The sequence below is a fragment of the Macaca nemestrina genome, chromosome 3 (genome assembly GCF_043159975.1).
Source record: "Macaca nemestrina isolate mMacNem1 chromosome 3, mMacNem.hap1, whole genome shotgun sequence".
Lineage (NCBI taxonomy): Eukaryota > Metazoa > Chordata > Mammalia > Primates > Cercopithecidae > Macaca > Macaca nemestrina.
This window is the reverse complement of record NC_092127.1, coordinates 189,562,454-189,583,148: the sequence shown is the minus strand read 5'-3', so window position 1 is coordinate 189,583,148 and position 20,695 is coordinate 189,562,454. Positions and strand designations below refer to the sequence as shown.

At 49.4% G+C, this 20,695-nt stretch overlaps 1 protein-coding gene across 7 annotated transcripts in view; it reads left to right on the top strand.

The window, feature by feature from the left end:
- The window catches only part of C3H4orf50 (chromosome 3 C4orf50 homolog), a 120,414-nt gene that overhangs the window by 56,499 nt on the left and 43,220 nt on the right, over positions 1-20,695 (top strand). For 5 of the 7 annotated variants that reach the window (XR_011621569.1, XR_011621564.1, XR_011621565.1 and 2 more), the window contains one exon: positions 364-3,272. Coding sequence is in view for 1 of the 7 variants with exons in the window: in XM_071093900.1 (XP_070950001.1) it covers positions 364-609 (246 nt within the window). In the remaining 6 variants the exon portion in view is untranslated. Of the gene's footprint in view, positions 1-363; positions 3,274-20,695 lie in introns of those variants that run through there. The other 2 variants (XR_011621568.1, XM_071093900.1) reach the window with 2 other exon arrangements.

Genomic DNA, 20,695 nt, shown 5'->3' with positions numbered 1-20,695 from the left:
TTCCTCTTTCAAGGGAAGGTCACTTTCTCTCGTCACTGGGAAGCAGAAAATTTATAGAGGACATCCACTCTACAGGACTCTTGACTGTATTGTCAAGCACCTGCCGCATGACGTGGAGGGGGAGTCTCACACTGCCCCAATCTCATTTTCTGACCCAGAACACAGTGAGGACAGCATGTGTCTCACTGAACTGTCACCAAAGGAAGTGAGCCAATGTGTGAAGAGTATTTGGTGCCAGGCACAGAAAGTGCCCCGTAACTGTTAGCTATCCTTGTCGTCTCTTCCTTTGATTAAACGTGTGAACGGAGGGGCTTTTACAAACATTTGGAAGCAGAGACCATTTCACTGTCCTCTTGCCTGCAGCTCCCTCTGTCCTTGGTGTCCACGCTTGATCCTGGAACGTGCCTGGCAGCGGTCACTGTGGAACAAGGACTCCACGCACAACGTCTGCAAGAGAAAGGCGGAATGCCCTGTCCTGCCCTCCAGGCCGATGACGTCCCAGCACCCTCCGAGCTCCTGAGCCCGGCAAGGATCCTGGCTTTTCACCAAGAGCTTAGACAAAGCATTTGCAGCAATTCCCAGGTCCATAAATCACCGCTGGAGTTATAAATGTAATAGGGCCACTCATTCTCCGGAGCCGTTTCATAGACTCCATAAATATTTGAAGCAGAACCTTCAGAGAGTGCTTTAAGAAATTGGTAGCAATCAAAGTCCTCATTTAGTGGCAAGTGGTTTTGCCTTCGGCTTAGGGATTTTGTGTTCAATGTCAGAGCCTGAGAGAAATGCTGGCCTGTGCCTGGCAAATTCTGAGGAGTTTGGCTTCGGCAATGTCGAGGCAGCAGAGGAAATATTTACTGTACCAAAGCCTATTGAATGATTGGCCCAGAGGTTCTCCACTGGGTGCTGTTTTAGCCACCAGGGAAAATCTGGCCATGTCTGGAGACATTTTGGGTTGTCACAGCTGGGACGCTGCTACTGGCATCTGGTGGGTAGAGGCCAGGGATGCTATGAAACATCCTACAATACCCAGGCCAGCCTCCTGCGGCAAAGAATTACAGCCCGAGGTTCGCCAATGCTGAGGCCAAGAGCCCAGGACGGATCTCGCAGCTCTGAACATGATCAGCCATGAAGAATTGTTTTGTGATTTTTCTGTCCCTGGGGTCCTTCCCATGTTTTAAAGGATTTTTTTTGTCTACTAAGTGAAATCCCTAACTTAAATCATTACATATTTTACATTTAAAAACATTAAAACCAACCAGAACTTTCTAATCAGTCCATTCACTCCAAAAATGTCTGTCGATATCCACTGGATGCCAGGCCATGTGGTATGTAGGAGAAGAGATGAGTCAATGTTGATCCCAGCTCCAGGACCTCACAGGACAATGGGAGAGATACTCCTGTGAGTAAATCAGCACGCACACAAGTGTCACCTGTGCCCTGAGCGACAGGATGAAGGCAAGGGTCACTTCTACTTGGCTTGGGAGAATTGGAAGTCAGCCACAAAGGAATGGCTGAGCAGCGTCCTGTGGGTGAGGTGGGAAGGGTGCTGCCATATGAGGGAACGCATGTGCAAAGGCCCTGAGGCATAAAACTGAACCGCGGATGTGCCCCTGGAGGGGAAGTGGGCAAAGCATGCGCTTGTCAAGCCAGCTACAAGCAGTCACTGCCTCGTTTCCATCCAGCACCCCTTCCTTCCCCCGAGAACAAAGACTCTTGCCCCGAATCAGGTGGGTGACCCAGGAGAAGAGCACTTCCATCCTGAGGGCAGCCCCCCAAAGAGAGAGTCCAGGGGGCTTGGACGACACACACCAGACCCTGACCCAGGCTCACCCACCAGAGATGCCACCTCTCTCTTTGGGAAGGGGCCGAGGAGGGGCTTAAGGAAAAGCCCAAAGCCACTACCTCTCCAATTCTGTCCCCTCCTGGAAGTGGCTGTCCCTTCCGGGAAAGACAAACAAGGACGAGGACAAGGAACTGAGGGCTCCCCAGGAAGTGTCAAAGTGCGTAGATTTATTTTAACGTAGGTTAGCTTTTTGTTTGGAAATGAAAATTACACAAAGTTCCCACAGACTCCTCCCCGGGCTTCCCTTGATGTTAGCATCTCATGTGACTTATGTTGTACAATTATAGAAGCTAGTGGGTTTTATTTTGAGGACAATTGGGGAGCCGTTGAGACGTAAGAAAGGCAGCCTCAGCACATTGAGTTCCACCCTTTAAATTCGTTTATGGGGTTTTCTGATGGGTTAGCACATTCATCCGTGTATTCCCGGATTGATTTACCCACAGATCTGTCTATTTATTTATTCAATATGCATTTAGTGACTGCTGTGCGAGTGTCTGGCTAGATGCTGCTGGGGAAGAAGTAAAGATGATGCTGTCCACCTAGGTTTTCAGGGACCCCCCTGGAGACCCTGTGGCCCTGTTACCACCCCTCAAGGAATCCCCAGATTGAAAACCACTGCGGTGATCCCTTTGTCGGTTCGACCACCCCAGGGCTTCCCTATAATTTCCAAGCTGGAAGTGACCTGCTGCACTGGTTTGGTGATCCGCCTTCTACCTCCCTCTGTATTTTGGGACAACGTCATTAGCTTTGAGCATCAGGAACATGACGGAGAGAGGACAGAAACCCGGTACAGTTGAGGACAGCCGGCTGAGCCCTTGCTGAGCCAGTGAGATGCAGCGTGGTGCCGTCTCCAGGGGCGTCTTGTCACTTCATGCTCCCCCCTGCTGTGCTCACGTGCTGGGCCTGAGCAGAAAGGCAACCCAGGAAATCCATTAAAGCAAGCCAAGATGACCTTTGCAGCTTAACCCAACGATCCCCTAATAAATCATGTTTCCAAGGCAGAAGCCACTTACTCTCTCAGGCCGTAAATTCCCATCTGGGTCTGTCTAGCACTTTGGGTCAGCTCAAGCTTTGTGCCGCGGCTCCCTGGGACGCTTTTACAGTGCAGGATGGCGGACTCCTGCATTCCCCTTGCCTGGTCTGTAGACCCCAGCCCTTGGAAGGGCACACAGTGACTCCTTGCCACCCATCAGATGCTCCAGGGCAGGACCTGCTCTGGCGACCCAGCGGGTTCAAGCAGGAACTTGGCACACAGGAGCTGGTCTCAGGCTGCCCCGCGGCAGGGAATGACTCTACGAGTGACCTTGAGGCCTCTGGAGACCAGCCAGACATCCAGTCTGGCTCTGCAGCAGAAAACAATTTGTCACACGGACTGTCAGCAAACAACAATGGTGGACTTCCCTGGAGGCGGAGTCCTAAACCCTGCAAGGTAAATGCATCCTTCCCCCACTGCACAAAGGGGCCCCACCTCGGCTTTTAAGCAAATCAGAGGAGAGGGTTGGCGTGGCCCGAGGCCAAGCAGCAGAAGCATTAGAGTAAGGTCCCTCCATGCTGCCTGGCTCATTTTCCTGTGCTCCTGGGAGGCCTTCTGCTTGAGCCGCAAAGGAGTTCTGCTCAGCAGATGTTTCTCTGAGCATTTGTCAGGACAGGTGAAGGCCTGGGGTCTAATCACAGGAGTCTCACTCCAGGTTCCTGTCCTCCAGAGTCTGCTCTGACTGAGTGACATGAACAGTGACAACACAAGGCCCAGGGGCCATGGAGTGGGCAGCTGACCAGTGAGCAGTCAGGGAGGGCTTCCTGGAGGAAGTGCCCTCTGAGTTGAGCCCTGGAGATGAGTAGGGATCAGCCTGGGAGAGGAGGCCTCCAAGCTAGGAGAAATCATGAGCAAAAGCCCAGGTGGGGTTGGGGTAGGAAATGGTGGTAGAGATACATGGCTTTCTGTAATCCTGGAGTGGAAGGTTCCAGAAGGAAGACATTGCCTTTTTTGTGATCCTACTGTGTGACCCTCTCCGATGTTCCCACAATGAGGAAATCACTTAACCACACACTTCTCACAACCTATCCCCACGGTTATATGCATGACTGTGTATCTGAGGGTAAATTGCTAAGAGGGAATCCTGGGTCAGAGGAGGTTAACATTTGTCATTTTGCTGGCCTTGACCAAACTTGACTCCTCACCTCTCTTTGAAGTTGTAGCGGTTTTTGAATCTACTTGCAGAGCTTGGGGGTGCCTGGGGCCCCCAACCCTGCCAGCACCCACCTGTGATGTGTGGATTCCATTTAGCATCACAGGGCCCTGCGCTGACGGGGGTGCTTCTGAGTAGGGGAGATGGGAGTTAGCAAGCAGGTGTTTGCTTCCTGCCTCCACCGAGGAGCCAGCTCCGTTTCCATCTGCAGGTGCTCACAGGCAGGAGTGATCTCAGCTGGGAGACTGGGATCTGGCTGCCGGAGATGACTGATAGAGCACTGGGCAGTTTGGAGGCGTGTGAGGGGCTGAGAAGTGGCCTTTGGGCTGAGCCAGGAAGGTTGATATGGTCCTGCGTTCCTATCCCCATCCACCACGCAGCGGCTGTGGACCCTCTGCCCAGGCCCCTTCAGGCCTGGCTTCCTCTTGGGAAAATGGAAATTACAGCCCTGTGACATCATCTTATCTCGTGGAGCCTTGAAAGGTATCAGGTGGCCAGTGCCCAGCGGTGGCATTCACAGCCCAGGTGTGTGACCACCCCTCGTCCTTTCCCCTGTAACGCTGGAGGCAGGTGACCCAGAAGCCAAGCACACACCTCCGCCTGGCTTTGCATCCCAGCTCTTCCCCTTACCCCGCCTCTCCCCACCTCGGTGATCTCGTCTGTAAAATGGGGATGCCTGCCTCCAAGGGCGGTGGTGAGGCGTGAGTGAGTTAGCATCTGTGAAGCGCTCAAGGGGGGGCCCTGTGACATGCTTAGAGCTACGGAAGTGCCGCCACTGCTTTATCTCCATGTGTGTCATTTTTAAAAAACAGAATGAAAACAAATCACTTAAGGTGCGGGTGGGAAGGAGAGGTGGGGGGGGCGCTCAGAGGGAGACACGCTCACAGCTGAAGAGCTCAGGAGGAAGACAGCAGGGGTCAGAGGGAAGCAAGGCTGCTGCTTCGGGCCTGTGCACAGGGCAGGTCAGCGGAGGTCTGCAGGGGTTGTAACGAGCCTGTCCAGAGGTTTCCTTCTCAGCTTTAATCCTGAAAGTAACAGGAGTTCAACGCGTGTGGCTGCTGAGGCTTCTCTTGGGTCTCTCCCAGCCAGCATCTCTGGTCCGTTCCACTGGTCCGTCTTTTCTGGAACTGCCTTTCCCTTGGATTTGAGGGTTGTTTTGTCTGGGCCTTCTGGAGGTGGGCTGATCTGGGCATCTTCTGTTCGCTAAATGTCCACGTTTGTTTTTCCGGAAGAATTTGCATCCCTGCTGCTTGGGCCAGTACCTTTTACTTGATTTGACCCTTTTTAAAATGAACGAATCGAATACAGGCTGGCACGTGACGCTCCAGAGCCCTCTCCTCTCCATGCACTGCCTGCCCAGGGAAGCCTAGGTGAGAGTGGAGGTCAGCTTTGCTGCCTGGAGCTGATCCCCCTCCCCCATCCTCCCAGCGCATCTTTTCTCCTCTCCTTTCCCTCCCAACACATATCAACTCCCTCCTCTGCTACAGAACCTCAGCCCATTGCTCCCTGGGGCCCTCAAGCCATGGCTCTGTCTGAGTGGCCGAGAGTAATTTAGCATCGGGCAGCAGGTGCGGGGCTGAGAGCAGGGGTTGGGGGAGCTGGGCTCCCAGCTGCTGCTGCTTCCCCATGCCCAGCCCCGGGGCTGGGTTCCTGGTGTTTGCTGGACACTGGACCAGACCCCAGATCAATACCCCACCCCCAGCCTGACACACACAAGGGGACACTGCAGACGGGAGCCTAGAGTAGCCACTCCCCATTGTCACTGATAGTCCATCCATGGCACACACACTGACTGCTCTGGGCCTACTGTGTGCTGCTGCTGTCCTGGGAGCCAGGGAGACAGAGCCGGCTCTTAGCTTGACTGCTGGGTGGGGCTCACTGTCAGGCAGCAGGAGCCAAAGAGGCATCGACCCCGCTCTTCTAGAGCTACTGCGTCTGGTTGTTCAGGTTGTGTCCTAAGCAAGGCACTTGGTCCAAGGGCAGAAGGGGCTGAAATCCAGCCATACTTTCTCCTTGGGCTGTGCCTGACTGGAGGAAACAACGCCTTTTTTAAGTTCATGCAGAGGCTGCCTCAGTCATCCTGGCCAAGCCCTGCCACCTATGTCCATCTGGAGCGGGCATCTTTTTGCAATTCTGCACAAAGGCACTGTGTGGCCCAGCACAGTGTTTTTTGCTGACTCAGACCTAGTGGTGCTGAGTCAGCAGCCTGGTGTGAGCAGGTCTTGGAGTCCCCAAGGCCTCCCAGCAGGGCCCTCCAGCTTGTACAGTGCCAGGGGGGGCTGGACCTGCCCCCAGGCGCCCTCCCGCCAGACTCAGGAGGCTGGCACTCTCCCAGGACCTGGCCTGCGAACAGCCCTGCTGTGGGATGGTGGGACAGTGCTCTCTGCTCACTGGCGGGATTAGGATACTGCTGTCACTGAGTCCTGCCTTTTATCCCCAAGTAGTCCCAGCACCTGCATCCTGGGTCCTTCTTTAGGAAGTTACTGTGACTCCACCCATGCCCATCTTGAGGCCAGTTAGTACAAGGACCCAGGGCAGTGGGGATGATCGTGGGGCTGCTGCTTCATAGCTGTGTGTCTCTAGGTGAGTCATTTAACCTCTCTGTGTAAGTCAACTGTGGCTGCAATATTATCGTGTAACAAACCAGCCCAAACTCAGTGACTCCCAGCCATTCTTTCTCATTCTGCAGTCTGCAGCTTGGCTAGGGTGCGGCTGACCCGGCTGGGTTCAGCTGGGAGGCTTTGCTTCAGGCAGAGGTCTGGGATTCAGGCTGGCCCATGCCCCAGGAAGTCATGTGAACTTCAGTGGGGTGGGGACTCACGCTCCTCTGCTATGGCAGGAGGAGGAGGAACTGACGGCATCCAGCCTCCTGCCTCTCACAGCGGACCTAGCACACCCGATGCAGGACAGGGGTCAAGACCAGAAGCAGCCACCTGAGAACAGTGCTCATCACAGAGGAGGCTCCCAGCAGCTTTCGGCTCCCTTTGGCTCTTCCTTGAATATCTTCACAATGGCATAAAATATTTCCAGGCAAAACCAAAACTTACGATAGGGAATTCAAGTGGAGTCAGGGGTGGACGCACACAGCCGGTGCCAAAACGAGTCGTTCTTGGAGGCGGGAGTGCCCGGTGCCGGTAACTGTGCATGTCCAGGGCCTCTCTGAGTGCGCTCCTTCCTCTCCTGGAAACCTGGCTTTGCTTCTGGCTTCTCCCTGAGGATCTAAGCAGAGATGTGCAAAAAAGAACGATGGAGTCCTCAAAGGAGCCAACCAGTTTCTTTCTTTAGCACTTGGCCTTTTAGGAACTTTGGAATATCTCCCCGCAAGTTCCCTTAAGGCAGGGAAGTGGTGAGGGAAGGGGTGGATGGAGTGGATGGAGGTCCCCAGCCAAGGACCTTCCACCTTTCCACCCGCAGCCAGGTGGGGAGCGGTGGTGCCTTGACTGTGCCACCCAGAGCCAGAGACCAGCCCCACTGCTTCTGAGGAGGGGTCAGTCAGTGCTCATGCGCTTCGCCCTGCTCCCTCGCTCTGGAGGCACCTGCTGCCCCCACTGCCAGCCCTTCCAGGATTCTGGGGTGCAATTCGGCTGACTTCTCATTGGCTTTCTGTGCAAAATCAGTAGAGCAAAGAAAGCTGAAAAGTGGCTTAACTTCTTTTCTCTCCTCCTCCTTGTCTATCTATCTATCTATCTATCTATCTATCTATCTATCTATCTATCTATGTATCACCTATCCATCTATCTTCAGATCCCCTCCATCAGCAGGTCTTGTTGCCTCCACCCAGGATCCAGCTGCCTCTTAGGACTCCTGACCCTGGTTCGTTGGCAGCTCCATCCCCGGTGCCTAGAACAGTGCCTGCCTCCTCCCAGGGCTCGATACATGCTTGTTGAATGACTCCATGAACCAGTTGCTTCGTTTTATTTGAATGACACTTCTAAGCACATATTTTATTGTATCTCACTGTCTCAGTGCAAGTTCTCTTAGATGAGAAAATATTATCATCCTTTTTATTTTTGCTTTGGGAGTAGAGGGGATAGGAAGGCAATGGTTCAGGGAAGAGCAGGGGAGGAGAAGGATTGGAACGCAGCTCCCCCTGCACATTGCCACATTGCTACCTGCCGCTGAAGGAGGAGAGAGCCCGGGTTTCGCTGGGGTTGGGGAAGAGGTCTGGATTAGCGAGAAGGTAAGTCGGACAGAGAGCGAATGCATTATAGGAAGGAATGGAGAAGAAACAGGAAGTGCGGAGGGCGGTAGAGCAGGGAGACTTTAGACTCTCTTCAGCTTTGAAATTTAATTATTCGGCCGGGCGCGGTGGCTCAAGCCTGTAATCCCAGCACTTTGGGAGGCCGAGACGGGCGGATCACGAGGTCAGGAGATCAAGACCATCCTGGCTAACACGGTGAAACCCCGTCTCTACTAAAAAATACAAAAAAACTAGCCGGGCGAGGTGGCGGGCTCCTGTAGTCCCAGCTACTCGGGAGGCTGAGGCAGGAGAATGGCGTGAACCCGGGAGGCGGAGCTTGCAGTGAACCGAGATCCGGCCACTGCACTCCAGCCTGGGCGACAGACCAAGACTTCGTCTCAAAAAAAAAAAAAAAAAAAAGAAATTTAATTATTCTGTTGGAAGGACTATTATTTATTTCATACCGTCTGTCTTGGACCATTTATTATGGAATTGTATCTGTGCCGTTATTATTAGGGCCGTAAATTTTGCCTCATAGATAAAGTGACTTCCTTTCTCAGCTTCACATTTGTATTTCTTAGTTCATGAAGGTTATTCTCCGAGTGTTGGTTTGCAGGGTAATCAACAACTTGGAATGAGGCAGGCTGGGATACCAGCACCAGATCTGTCATTAACTAGCTTTGGGAGCTAAGGTGACATAACCTCTCTGAGCCTCAGTTTCTCATTCCAGAGTCTCTCCTGCTTCACAATCATGTGCCACCCACACCCGCAATCATTCCCTCAATGCAGGTGGCTTTACTCTATTGTTATGAGAAAAGTCACTTGGTTTAGCTATTTCACACTAAGTTGTGAATGACTGATAGTCTCTCAACCTTGTACAGAAAACTACCTTTTGTAGTTTGTAAAGAGGACGCTCATGGCATAGAGAAAATTTCAGTTGGCAGGTTTGGGAGGAGTGAGATAGAATGAGGGAACTCTTGACGGGACTCTAGTTCTGGTCCAGAAGACAGCCAGCCATCCAGCCAGGAGCTGTGGGTCCACGAAAACCAGGCAAGGAAAGCACGTGCTGCTTTGGGGATGACATTGTGGCCATGAGCCTCTACTGGGTTCTGCGTTGTGGGCTGAGCACCTTGTCTCACTCATGCTTATGCTGACCTGGAGGGACTCTTGTCACTGCCTTAATGCCGTGGGTGATTCATTCATTCATTCATCCATTCATTCATTCATTCATTCATTCCCATGATCAATGCTTGCTGATCGTCTCCTATGTGCAGTCCTGCTTCTTGGTGTATGGGATTTAGCTATGAAATGGGATTCAGCTATGAACAAGTCATAGCTGAATCCTACGAAGGATTCAGAAGAGAAAGGCTACACACAGGTTCATATATATTGTATAATTTCAAGTCCTGATGGATGTTGTGAGGGGAGAAAAACAGGCGGTGGAGACAGTGGATAGGAAACAAGGAGGGTGACCTTTTCTATTGGATGTTGTCAGTCAAGGCGTCCTGGAGGAAGTGCCATTCTGAGTGGAAAACTGGTTGAAGAAGGAAGGCAGGAGAGAGGTGAAGTAGCTTGCCCAGGAGAACTCAGCGAGTAAAAGAACAGATTCAGCCCCATTTTTGAAAATACTTTGTTTTGAAAAATTTTGAACCTTTACAAAAGTACACAGAATAATAAAAGGAACCTCACATAGTCATCAGCAACGTCGACAATGACCAATTTAAGAACAATCTCGTTTCATCTCTACACCACCCCCTTCTCTCCACTCATATTATTTTGAAGCTAGATATCATATCATTTAATTCATATTTTAAATAGTCATGATACCACTGTCACGCCTCAAACAAATGACGACTCCTTCACTTCATCAAATATCTAATCAGTGTTCAAATTTCTAAGTGGCCTGTCAGATTTATAGTTTAAAAAAGTATTTGCAGTTTGTTTGAATCAGAATGTAAATAAGGTCTTCACACTGCGATTGTCTTTTTCTGTGGCAAAATATACAGAATGAATAGGTTGGTGCAAAAATAATCGCGGTTTTTGCTATTTAAAAGTAGCACCAACCTATACAATTTTTTGTGCCAACTTTTGCACCAACCTATAAAATTTACATTTGAACCTTTTTTTTTTTTTTTTGAGATGGAGTTTCACTCTTGTTGCCCAGGCTGGAGTGCAATGGTGCGATCTTGGTTCACTGCAACCTCTGCCTCCCAAGTTCAAATGATTCTCCTGCCTCAGCCTCTGGAGTAGCTGGGATTACAGGTGCCCACCACCATGCCCGGCTAGTTGTTTTGTATTTTTAGTAGAGAGGGGGTTTCACCATGTTGACCAGGCTAGTCTCAAACTCCTGACCTCAGATGATCCACCCACCTTGGCCTCCCAAAGAACTGGGATTACAGGCGTGAGCCACTGGCCCAGCCCATTTTAACCTTCAAGTACATTTATTTACATCCCATTTTAACCTTTAAATACATTTATTTACATTGTTATTCGATCATCACCACCATCCACCACAGAACCCTTCTCATCTTCCCAAACTGAAACTCTGTTCCCATTAAACACTAACTCCTCATTCTTATCTCTGCTAGCTCCTGACGACCCCCAATCTACTTTCTGTCTCTATGAGTCCGGCTACTCTAGGGACCTGATCTGAATGGAATCACACAATTATTTGTCCTTTTGTGAGCAACTGGCTTGTTTCACTTAGGATAGTGTCTTTGAGGTTCATCCATGTTGGAGCGTGGGCCAGAATTTCCTTCTTTTGAGGGTGAATAATCTTCCCTTGTTTGGAAGAAGCATATCTTGTTTGTTCCTTCATGCATCTGTGAACACTGGTGGTATGTCTTTAAAGTCTTTTCATCTATAGCTTCTGCCTCCTTCTCTTTTTATTTTCTTGCAACATGCTGTTGAGGAAATCAGGTCACTGTGCTAAGTTTTTCATGTGCACACGGCGGGGGTCTTGCTGTTGTGTCTCTGCAGTGGCATTTGCTGTGCTCTCCCCTCCGCCATCTGTCCTTAAATTGGCCATTGGCTCTAGAGCTTTGATTTTATCCAGAGTCAATGGTGTTATTTTCTTTTTTTTTTTTAATTTATTTATTATTATTATACTTTAAGTTGTAGGGTACATGTGCATAACGTGCAGGTTTGTTACATATGTATACTTGTGCCATGTTGGTGTGCTGCACCCATCAACTCGTCATTTACATCAGGTATAACTCCCAGTGCAATCCCTCCCCCCTCCCCCCTCCCCATGATAGGCCCCGGTGTGTGATGTTCCCCTTCCCGAGTCCAAGTGATCTCATTGTTCAGTTCCCACCTATGAGTGAGAACATGCGGTGTTTGGTTTTCTGTTCTTGTGATAGTTTGCTAAGAATGATGGTTTCCAGCTGCATCCATGTCCCTACAAAGGACACAAACTCATCCTTTTTTATGGCTGCTTAGTATTCCATGGTGTATATGTGCCACATTTTCTTAATCCAATCTGTCACTGATGGACATTTGGGTTGATTCCAAGTCTTTGCTATTGTGAATAGTGCTGCAATAAACATACGTGTGCATGTGTCTTTATAGCAGCATAATTTATAATCCTTTGGGTATATACCCAGTAATGGGATGGCTGGGTCATATGGTACATCTAGTTCTAGATCCTTGAGGAATCGCCATACTGTTTTCCATAATGGCAAAGTCTCAGGATACAAAATTAATGTGCAGAAATCACAAGCATTCGTATACACCAGTAACAGACAAACAGAGAGCCAAATCAGGAATGAACTTCCATTCACAATTGCTTCAAAGAGAATAAAATACCTAGGAATCCAACTTACAAGGGATGTAAAGGACCTCTTCAAGGAGAACTACAAACCACTGCTCAGTGAAATAAAAGAGGACACAAACAAATGGAAGAACATACCATGCTCATGGATAGGAAGAATCAATATCGTGAAAATGGCCATACTGCCCAAGGTAATTTATAGATTCAATGCCATCCCCATCAAGCTACCAATGAGTTTCTTCACAGAATTGGAAAAAACTGCTTTAAAGTTCATATGGAACCAAAAAAGAGCCCGCATCTCCAAGACAATCCTAAGTCAAAAGAACAAAGCTGGAGGCATCATGCTACCTGACTTCAAACTATACTACAAGGCTACAGTAACCAAAACAGCATGGTACTGGTACCAAAACAGAGATATAGACCAATGGAACAGAACAGAGTCCTCAGAAATAATACCACATATCTACAGCCATCTGATCTTTGACAAACCTGAGAGAAACAAGAAATGGGGAAAGGATTCCCTATTTAATAAATGGTGCTGGGAAAATTGGCTAGCCATAAGTAGAAAGCTGAAACTGGATCCTTTCCTTACTCCTTATACGAAAATTAATTCAAGATGGAATGGTGTTATTTTCAAGACTGCTTTAAAGGTGGTGTTAAGTTCTTCCATCAGGGGCACATGTCTGGCCGTCTCTCTTTCTCTCTTTCTTTTTCTTTTTTTTTTCTTTTGGTGGGGGATGAATGGAGTCTCACTCTGTTGCCCAGGCTGGAGTGCAATGGTGCAATCTCAGCTCACTGCAACCTCTGCCTCCTGGGTTCAAGTGATTCTCCTGCCTAGCCTCCTGAGTATCTGGGATTACAGGTGCCCACCACCACGCCTGGCAATTTTTTTTTCTTTTTTCTGAGATGGTGTCTCGCTTTGTCGCCAGGCTGGAGTGCAGTGGCACAATCTCAGCTCACTGCAACCTCTGCCTCCTGGTTCAAGCTATTCCCCTGCCTCAGCCTCCCAGGTAGCTGGGATTACAGGTGCATGGCACCACACCCAGCTAATTTTTTGTGTTTTAGTAGAGACGAGATTTCACCATGTTGGCCAGGATTGTCTCGATCTCCTGACCTCGTGATCCGCCTGCCTCAGCCTCCCAAAGCGCTGGGATTACAGGCGTGAGCCACCGCGCCCGGTCTTTTGCATTTTCAGTGGAAGCGGGGTTTCACCATGTTGGTCAGGCTGGTTTTGATCTCCTGACCTCAAGTGACACATCCACCTTGACCTCCCAAAGTGTGGGGATTACAGGCATGAGCCACCACGCCCGGCCCTGGCTGTCTCTCTTTCTGTGATGTTAGCATCCCTATTGCCCAATACCTAGATCATGAACTCATTAGTTATGAATTCGAGGTGTCCTATAATATTCTTTCATCACTTATCCGCTGAAAGACTCCTTCTAGCAGCACTTCCCGTTGCTCCCTCTTCAGTTCCTCAGTTAATTGAATTTTCACACCTGCAAAGCTTACATGCTGTGTGAGCCTCGCTCTGTCAGTTCCCAGCATTTACTAACTGCCTGCTTTGTGCCTCTTGCTGGGGTCACAGAGAGAAGTGTCCCCAACCCCATGGGTGGTCACAGACCTGTGGGAGAGAAAAACAGGTACATATGTGGATTCGTCCCAAATTGACCATGGAGGTAGAGGTACTGACACGATCCTGTGGGTGCACATAGGGGACAGACCCTCCGGGAAGTGAGGGGTGCCTGGAAGAGGTACCTGCGTCTGGATGCATCTGATCTCCTGCAGAGGCTCAGCTGGCTGGCAGAGACCCTGGGGGCTGGGCTGACAGCTCCCACTTTTAGATTTTCTAAGTTTAGTTTTTTGAAACTGAAAGCAGATAAAGCAGTCCCAATTTTGTCAGGGGCTCCCAGGGGGATGATCCAGCTTGTATCCTGGGGTTTCCTTCCATCTCTAGGACTTGGAGGAGTGTTAGGCTACAGCCTGGGTGAGGCCACATCCGGGGCTCCAGTGGGGATGAAAAGGACCTCAGAGGCAGCAAAAGGAAGGGTTGTGAGTGTGGGAGGCCTTCAGGGCTGCAGTGCGGGAGCTGCCTCTGCCTCTCACCAGTTGATGATTTGAAGGGGCTCCCTAGCCTCTCGGAGACTGTTTTCCCATCTGTTGCTTGAGCTTGCATCCTGTGCATGGACAGGTCGCCTGGTTGCCACGGGTGTTTCTGGAGGCTGCATTCTTTTTCCCCAAGGTGCCCCAAGCATCACAATTACTGTGGTCTTTTCCTCCTATGCTGAACTTCCTTTCTCATCAGCCATCTCATCTAAGAGCATTTGCCTCTTCCAGGCCCATGGGCATTGAGTTCTCAACACATCGGCAACCCTACTGGGGGCTTGATATAAAACTCTCCAACTGCTAAAAGTGGAGTCAGTAGGAAGGGAGGTCATTCTTGGAGGTCACGCAGCTCAGCTTCCTCATCTCATGAATGGGGTCTCAGCAGGAAAGAGGTGATTGAGGGAGTCTATTTGTTCAAATAATAAAAGAAGAATAAAACAAGACATTACTGTTCAGAATATTCCACCTTTCATCTTAAATAGGTTCCAGGAATGAGTTGGTGGGAACTCTGATGGGGTGGAGACCAAGCCTGTGACCTTTCATGGCTGTCATCTTTATTTAGATGATGGTCTCTCCAAAGGCACTGGCCAAGAGCACCATGTGTGTTATCTATCACCTCCCACGTTGTTATATGTAAATGCTTGTTCCCGGGTGCCACAAAGAAATAGCACTTGAACATAAATGTAATTATCTCAGCAAGGCAATGTTTACTTTCTGCAGAAAGGGTGCTCATCGCAGCTGGAATAATGGCGAGAGCACATCCGCACAAAGGAAGGAAGCAATTTTTATTCCTTACGCAGTTTGTCCCTGCTACTGTGTCCTGTCTCCATTGGCTGGAGCCAGACCACACCATTTAAACTGAAACCTGATTGGCTAACAGTTCAAAACTTTTCTAAATAGGTAAAGGCAATAGAAAGACAAAGGAAAAGAGGAAGTTGCTTATGAAAGGACTTAGAAAAGTAATAACATTCCCAAATAAGGAAGGGCAGAGGCTGTGAGCTGGGACATGCCTGTGAGTACGTCCAGCGTGGATATTTTCATTAAAGTACAAGAACATAGAATGTATTATGTGCCTGTGAGCATGTCTAGCATAAAGTTAGTCTTTAAAAGAAACTATTATTTCTAACACTTATGTTTATTATTTAACAAGAAGGGAAACTTTGAAGAGGAAATTTTACTTTCTATACACATCTTTTATCATTCAGCACAGGGGACGCATTGAAGGTCTAGGGGTTTGGGGTTTGTGAAGAAAGCACTAAACCCTCCCACCTGTCCTTTCCAGGTCCCTTCAAGCCCTGGCCTGGCTGCTGTCCTCCCACCCTGGGAGCTCCTTCTGCAGCTGACTGTGCATTCCTGGGAAGCAGAGGGTGTGTCCTGCTCAGGGACAGGACAAGGGGCGAACAGGGTGGCAAGCATGGGAAGCAGTGACCACCCAAGGGTCAGGGGCAAGGAGAGGGCGGGGCCGCTCCTGGAGGCTGGGAGAGCTAGAACTGGGGGCTGCCATAGAGGAGCCTGGCCTCTGCCGGACCTACTCCTGATGGAGTGGAGAGTAAGTTCTAGAACTTTCTGTCCTCCCTTTCTCCAGCCTCCTCCTTGTGCCTCCCATTGGCTGAGCCCAGCTGGAAGCCAGAGGCCAAGGAAGCCAGGGCCATCATCCTTGGGATCAGCCTCCTGGGGGCCAGAGAATGGATGAAACTGGGACCAAGAGGGCAGAACAACAGCCAGCAGGACAGCCGAGTGTGAAAAAACACAGAGGGCACATGCGCCAGCCCAGGGTCCAGCCCAGCCCAGGGCCCAGCCTGCCAGCTGGTCAAGAAAAATGCAGGTTTCCTTCAAATGATTAATAGAAGCAACTGAGATGGCGACAAGGAGGTTGATGTTAAGGAGGCAGGGGCCGGGGCAAGTCTGATCTGCACCTCCTTGGGCAGGCCTCACCCTTCGGGGCCTCTGTTTCCTCCTCTCCAAGGTGAAGGCCTTGGAAGAAATCTCGCCGCCTCGACTCCACAGGGTCCCACGACTCATTTTGCTCGTTCGATTCCATGTAGGTCTCCAATCTGCAGGTGCCAGACTCACATTCAGGAACCATGTTTGTCAATGAAATGGGAGATTTCCCCTCTCCTGGGCACGGGCACTCTGGCCAGGCTACTTAAATGTGGGAGAAGACACGGAAGAAAATGAAGTGAGTCCCCGGAGATGTGGCCTCAGCCAGGGCCTGGGTTTTAACAGCTGTGGGGTCCCCCAGGAATGTGGATACCTAGCCGAATCATGAATAGCCCTGTAGGAAGATTGATTAAGATGTCATGCCGGCGGCAGGCATTCAAATCCAAATGCTGCTTACTAAGGGAAACCCTTGCCCTCTGCTTCGGCTTGCTTCATGCAGTGGGAACTGGGGGGCTGGGAGGGCCTGGAGCTTCCTCCTCCCAGGAAGGGCCGCAAAACCCTCAGCCCAGGGCATCTCCCCATGCACACTCCAGTGCTAAAGGCACTGGCCTGTGACAAATCAGTTTGGAAATCTGAGGACAGGTGTGGAGCCTTGGTGTGAATTCCAGTCATGCCACTTACCAGTTACAAGACCTGGGGCAGGTGTCTCTGTGGTCCTGTGCCTCCATTTCCTTCCCTGTGAAATAGCCTTTGGTAAGGATGAAGTCAATCAGGCAGCTGGCTGGCTTATCCATCTTTGCTGCTTGGAAGTGTTAGTCCCCTCTGCTCTGATCTCCCTTTCCTGGGGAGGTCTTCCCAGATCCCTCCACCCCAGGCCTCTGAACTCCTGGCTTCCGTTTCCCACGGCGCCGCTGAGCCCTGTCCCAGCTGCCCTCTTCTGTTTCCTTGTCACCTGCCTGTCTCCCAGCAGGCTGCCTGCTCCTCAAGGACGTGGGTGCATCTGCTTCCTGTGGGTACCAAGCTGAATCTTTATCCTCCATTCCAGCACAGGCCAGGTGTGGGGGATGGCATTTCCTCCACTGGGGCTTCCAGAAGATTCTCTGAGGTATGAGCCAGGGTGGGGCTTGTGCTCACCAGCTATAGCGAATGGTGGGCCGTGTGACTCTGGGCCATGCTTTCTATCTGGGGGCTGCCCCCTCACTCACTCCTTCTATTTGTTCCATCGATCATTTCATTCCACAAAGGTACACCTAGCGTCTCCAAGGTTCCAGGGAGAACAGGATGAAGTTGAGAGAATACGAGAGAGAGAATCATAAGCCATATAAACAAGACATTCCCCTGCAGAGGACTGAGGGGCAAGAAGGGGCCTCCAGCCTCCATGGGGGGCTGAGGGAGGAATTCCCCAGGGAAGGCCTAGGAGAAGCTGAGAGCCCAGCCTTTGGGAGAAGAAGGGCACTTAGAGACTGTCCACTGTGACTCTCTCTGGGGAGGGAGGAACCAGGAGGCAGGGACACTTGATCCCCGGAGCACAAGTATTGTGACTTCCTCGCCAGGGTTTTATGTGTCTATTTGTCTCTGTATGTCAGAGACATGTGGCACGAGAGACAGGGTTCAGACGGGGGCTGCCAGAGGCCTCCCAAAGAGCCCATTGTGGGACTGTCCAGCTGTAACATGACAGGTAAGCAAGGACTGCTTGAGGGGACCCTTTGGCTCCCCACTGTCTGGCCTTGCCCTTGTCAGCATCCATCTTCATGTCTAGACAGCTGTACGGGCTTTATCTTCACTCTCAAAAGGAACTTGTCGTTTAACGAAATAAGATGAAGTATGATGAGTCTAATCTTACGTAGGGCAGTGCTTGCTAATTGAATGTGATTTCTGGAGCTGATAAGGGATTATTGTCAGGTTCTCAATTTCCTGTCCTTCTTCTGACTCCAACGTTTTTTGACGTCTCAGAGGCTTCATAGCTGAGACACTCAAAAGTACTTCCCGCCTCTTACATGGGAATTCGCAGTTTGTAAAGCATCTCCTGATGTGTGCTCTTGTTTGAGTCTCACAGCTGTGAGGAGAGAGGATCAAGGAAGAGGATGCCCATTTTGCAGATCAGAAAACTGAGGCACAGTGAGGTCTGGGAATCTTCCCAAGATCACACAGTTGGGGTGAAGGGGAGAGGCTGGTTTTCCTCTGATCCCCCAGCTCCCTGGAAATCGGACCTTCGGGCTGTCCCAGATTTCACCCCTGGTGCTTGGACATGAGTGCAAAGGTGCACAGCCAGTAAAATCCAAAAATCAAATGTGGCTATTCCAAATGTGAACCCCTAGAAAAACTCAGGGGCTTAACTTCAAAGTGAATGCAAAGAAACAAAACCATTAAGATACTGTTCGGTTCTGTTGTGTTCAGAGCAATTTTAGAAAAGATGTGATCACTTTAAGAAGAAGCCTACTGCGGGTGCCTAACAGACACACAGCATCACAGAAACAGCTGCCGCTTCTGTGAGGAACGAGGCCAAATGTTCATTGAGCATCCATTCTGGCTCAGGCTAGAAGTTTTCCAAGATCCTGCCTGGAACACTAGGATAATCAAATATCCTTTCGTATGTGCCTAGTGCCTAACCAAGCCTGGCACGGCAGAGAGAAAGAAACATATTTTAAATAACATTTTTCTGCTTATAAAAATTAATATATATGTATTTGAGTGAATTTGGAAAATAAAAAAAAATAAAGTGACAAAAACACATGGAATTCTACCAACAAGAGATGTTCATTTTCAACATTTTGACATTTATCCTTAGGCATCCAGGCTTTTTAAAACACGAGATCCTACTGTATGCGATGATATTTAAAGCATTTCTCATTCAACATGCAGTATCGACATGCTATGTTGTAGGGGCAGGATAGCATGTTGGTTAAGATAATGGATTCTGGAATAGTCTCTCAAGCTGTGGGCAAGTGCTTAATCCCGTTGTGCCTCCATTTCTTCCTAAATAAAATGAGGATAAGAGCAGCACCTTTTTCATACTCTTGTAGGAGTAAACAAACTAAATATGTAAAGTGCTTAGAGCAGGACCTGGCATAGAGCAAGTTTTCACTAAATGTTTGATGTTATTATTATTTCAGTAAAATTATTTAAGCCTTCCTCGCTCATCCCCACTACTTACTTCGTGCTGGGCATTTTCCAGGGTCTTTTCACACATGTTGTCACATTGCACTTCTAAATGATGCCAAGAAACTGATATTGCCTCCCATTTCACAGATGTTGAAACTGAAACTTGGGGCAGACAGGTCACTTGCCAACTCATACCGGCAAGCCAGAATCAAACCCCTTCAGGTCCTGTATGACCCCCAAGCCTTTGGACGGTGCCCAGACCACCCTGCTCCCGATCTTAGCTCTAAACAAACCAGATTGGCACTGTGGATGCTGCTATTGATTTGTCTGACATTGATTGTTGCTACTACCTAGGGTTGTGTATGCAGGAAAGGAGGCCTTTTCAGTCCATTTGTAACCCAGCCCACACCTCTGGTTATTTCAAATCAGCTGCCACCTCTCCCTAAAGCTTCCTTAGACAGCTGGGACTGAGATTCCTCCAGGAGCAATCCTGTCTCCAGTGTCTGGTAGATGCCTGGCGTTCCGTAAATGCATGCACAGTTGAGCTGAAAGCCACTTTTAAAAAATAAACATTGATAACTGGAGATGCTTTTGGGACTGAAACCAAAACCCAAGAAAGACAAAGAAAAGAGATGGGGTATTTCATTTAGAGAAGACTTGGAACCTACTGCCCCAAGGAGTACCTAGTGAAAGTGAGAGGAGGAGGAGTCCCATTGTAAATTGGAAAAGCCTTGGCCTGGGGCCAGGCCAACCTTAGTTCCAATCCCTGTGTGATCTTGAGTGAGTTTATTCCCCTCAGCCTCCTCCATACAATGGGGACAAGGCTGCGGTAAGGACAATAGGAGAGAATGTGTTTGGACTATTTAGCGTGTGCTGGGCATGAGTTTAGACTTTTAAGAGCAGAAGCCCTGTCTTCTGTGTTGTAGAAATTGGTGCCCTTAGTTTCTAGAAGAGTATTGGGCAGGCATGAGGAAATGTTATTGGACAAATGAATATTTAACAAATAAAAGTTAGTTTCTCCCTCCCTACCAGCCTGCACAGGTTCCAGGGAGTAGTTAGGAGGATGTGAGATGAGGGTGTGAGAAGATGGGGGAGGAGATGGTAGAATAAGAAATAAGCAATGTAAGGAGTAGCAACGGGTGCAGGAACCAGAACCAGCATGCCAGAGTCCCAGTCTCAGCTCTGCCACTGGCAAGCTCTATAACTGTAGCCAAGTTGCCTTATCTCTTGGGGTGAGCAAACAGAGACAGCGATAGTACTTAACTCGCAGTGTTGTTGTCAGAATGACAAGAGCTTTAAACTTATAAAACACTCAGCATAGAGTCTGGCACAAAGAAAGCACCCAATTAATGTAAATCATCATCATCATTATCATAACATTTTATTAATTAGAAGAAAAAAGATAAATTAGATATGGTTGGGTAATAAACCACCTTAAAGCTTACTGGCTTAAAGCTACAACCATTTTATATATTCATGTATACACATTAGACGTAGATTGGCTCTGCAGGGTGGTTTTCTGCTGGTCTCACTTAGGTCATTCATCAGATAGTTCTACTGGGGCTGAGTAGTCTAGGAGGGCTTTGTGTCTGGCCATTGGTGCTAGCCATCAGTTGACTGGTTTTTTA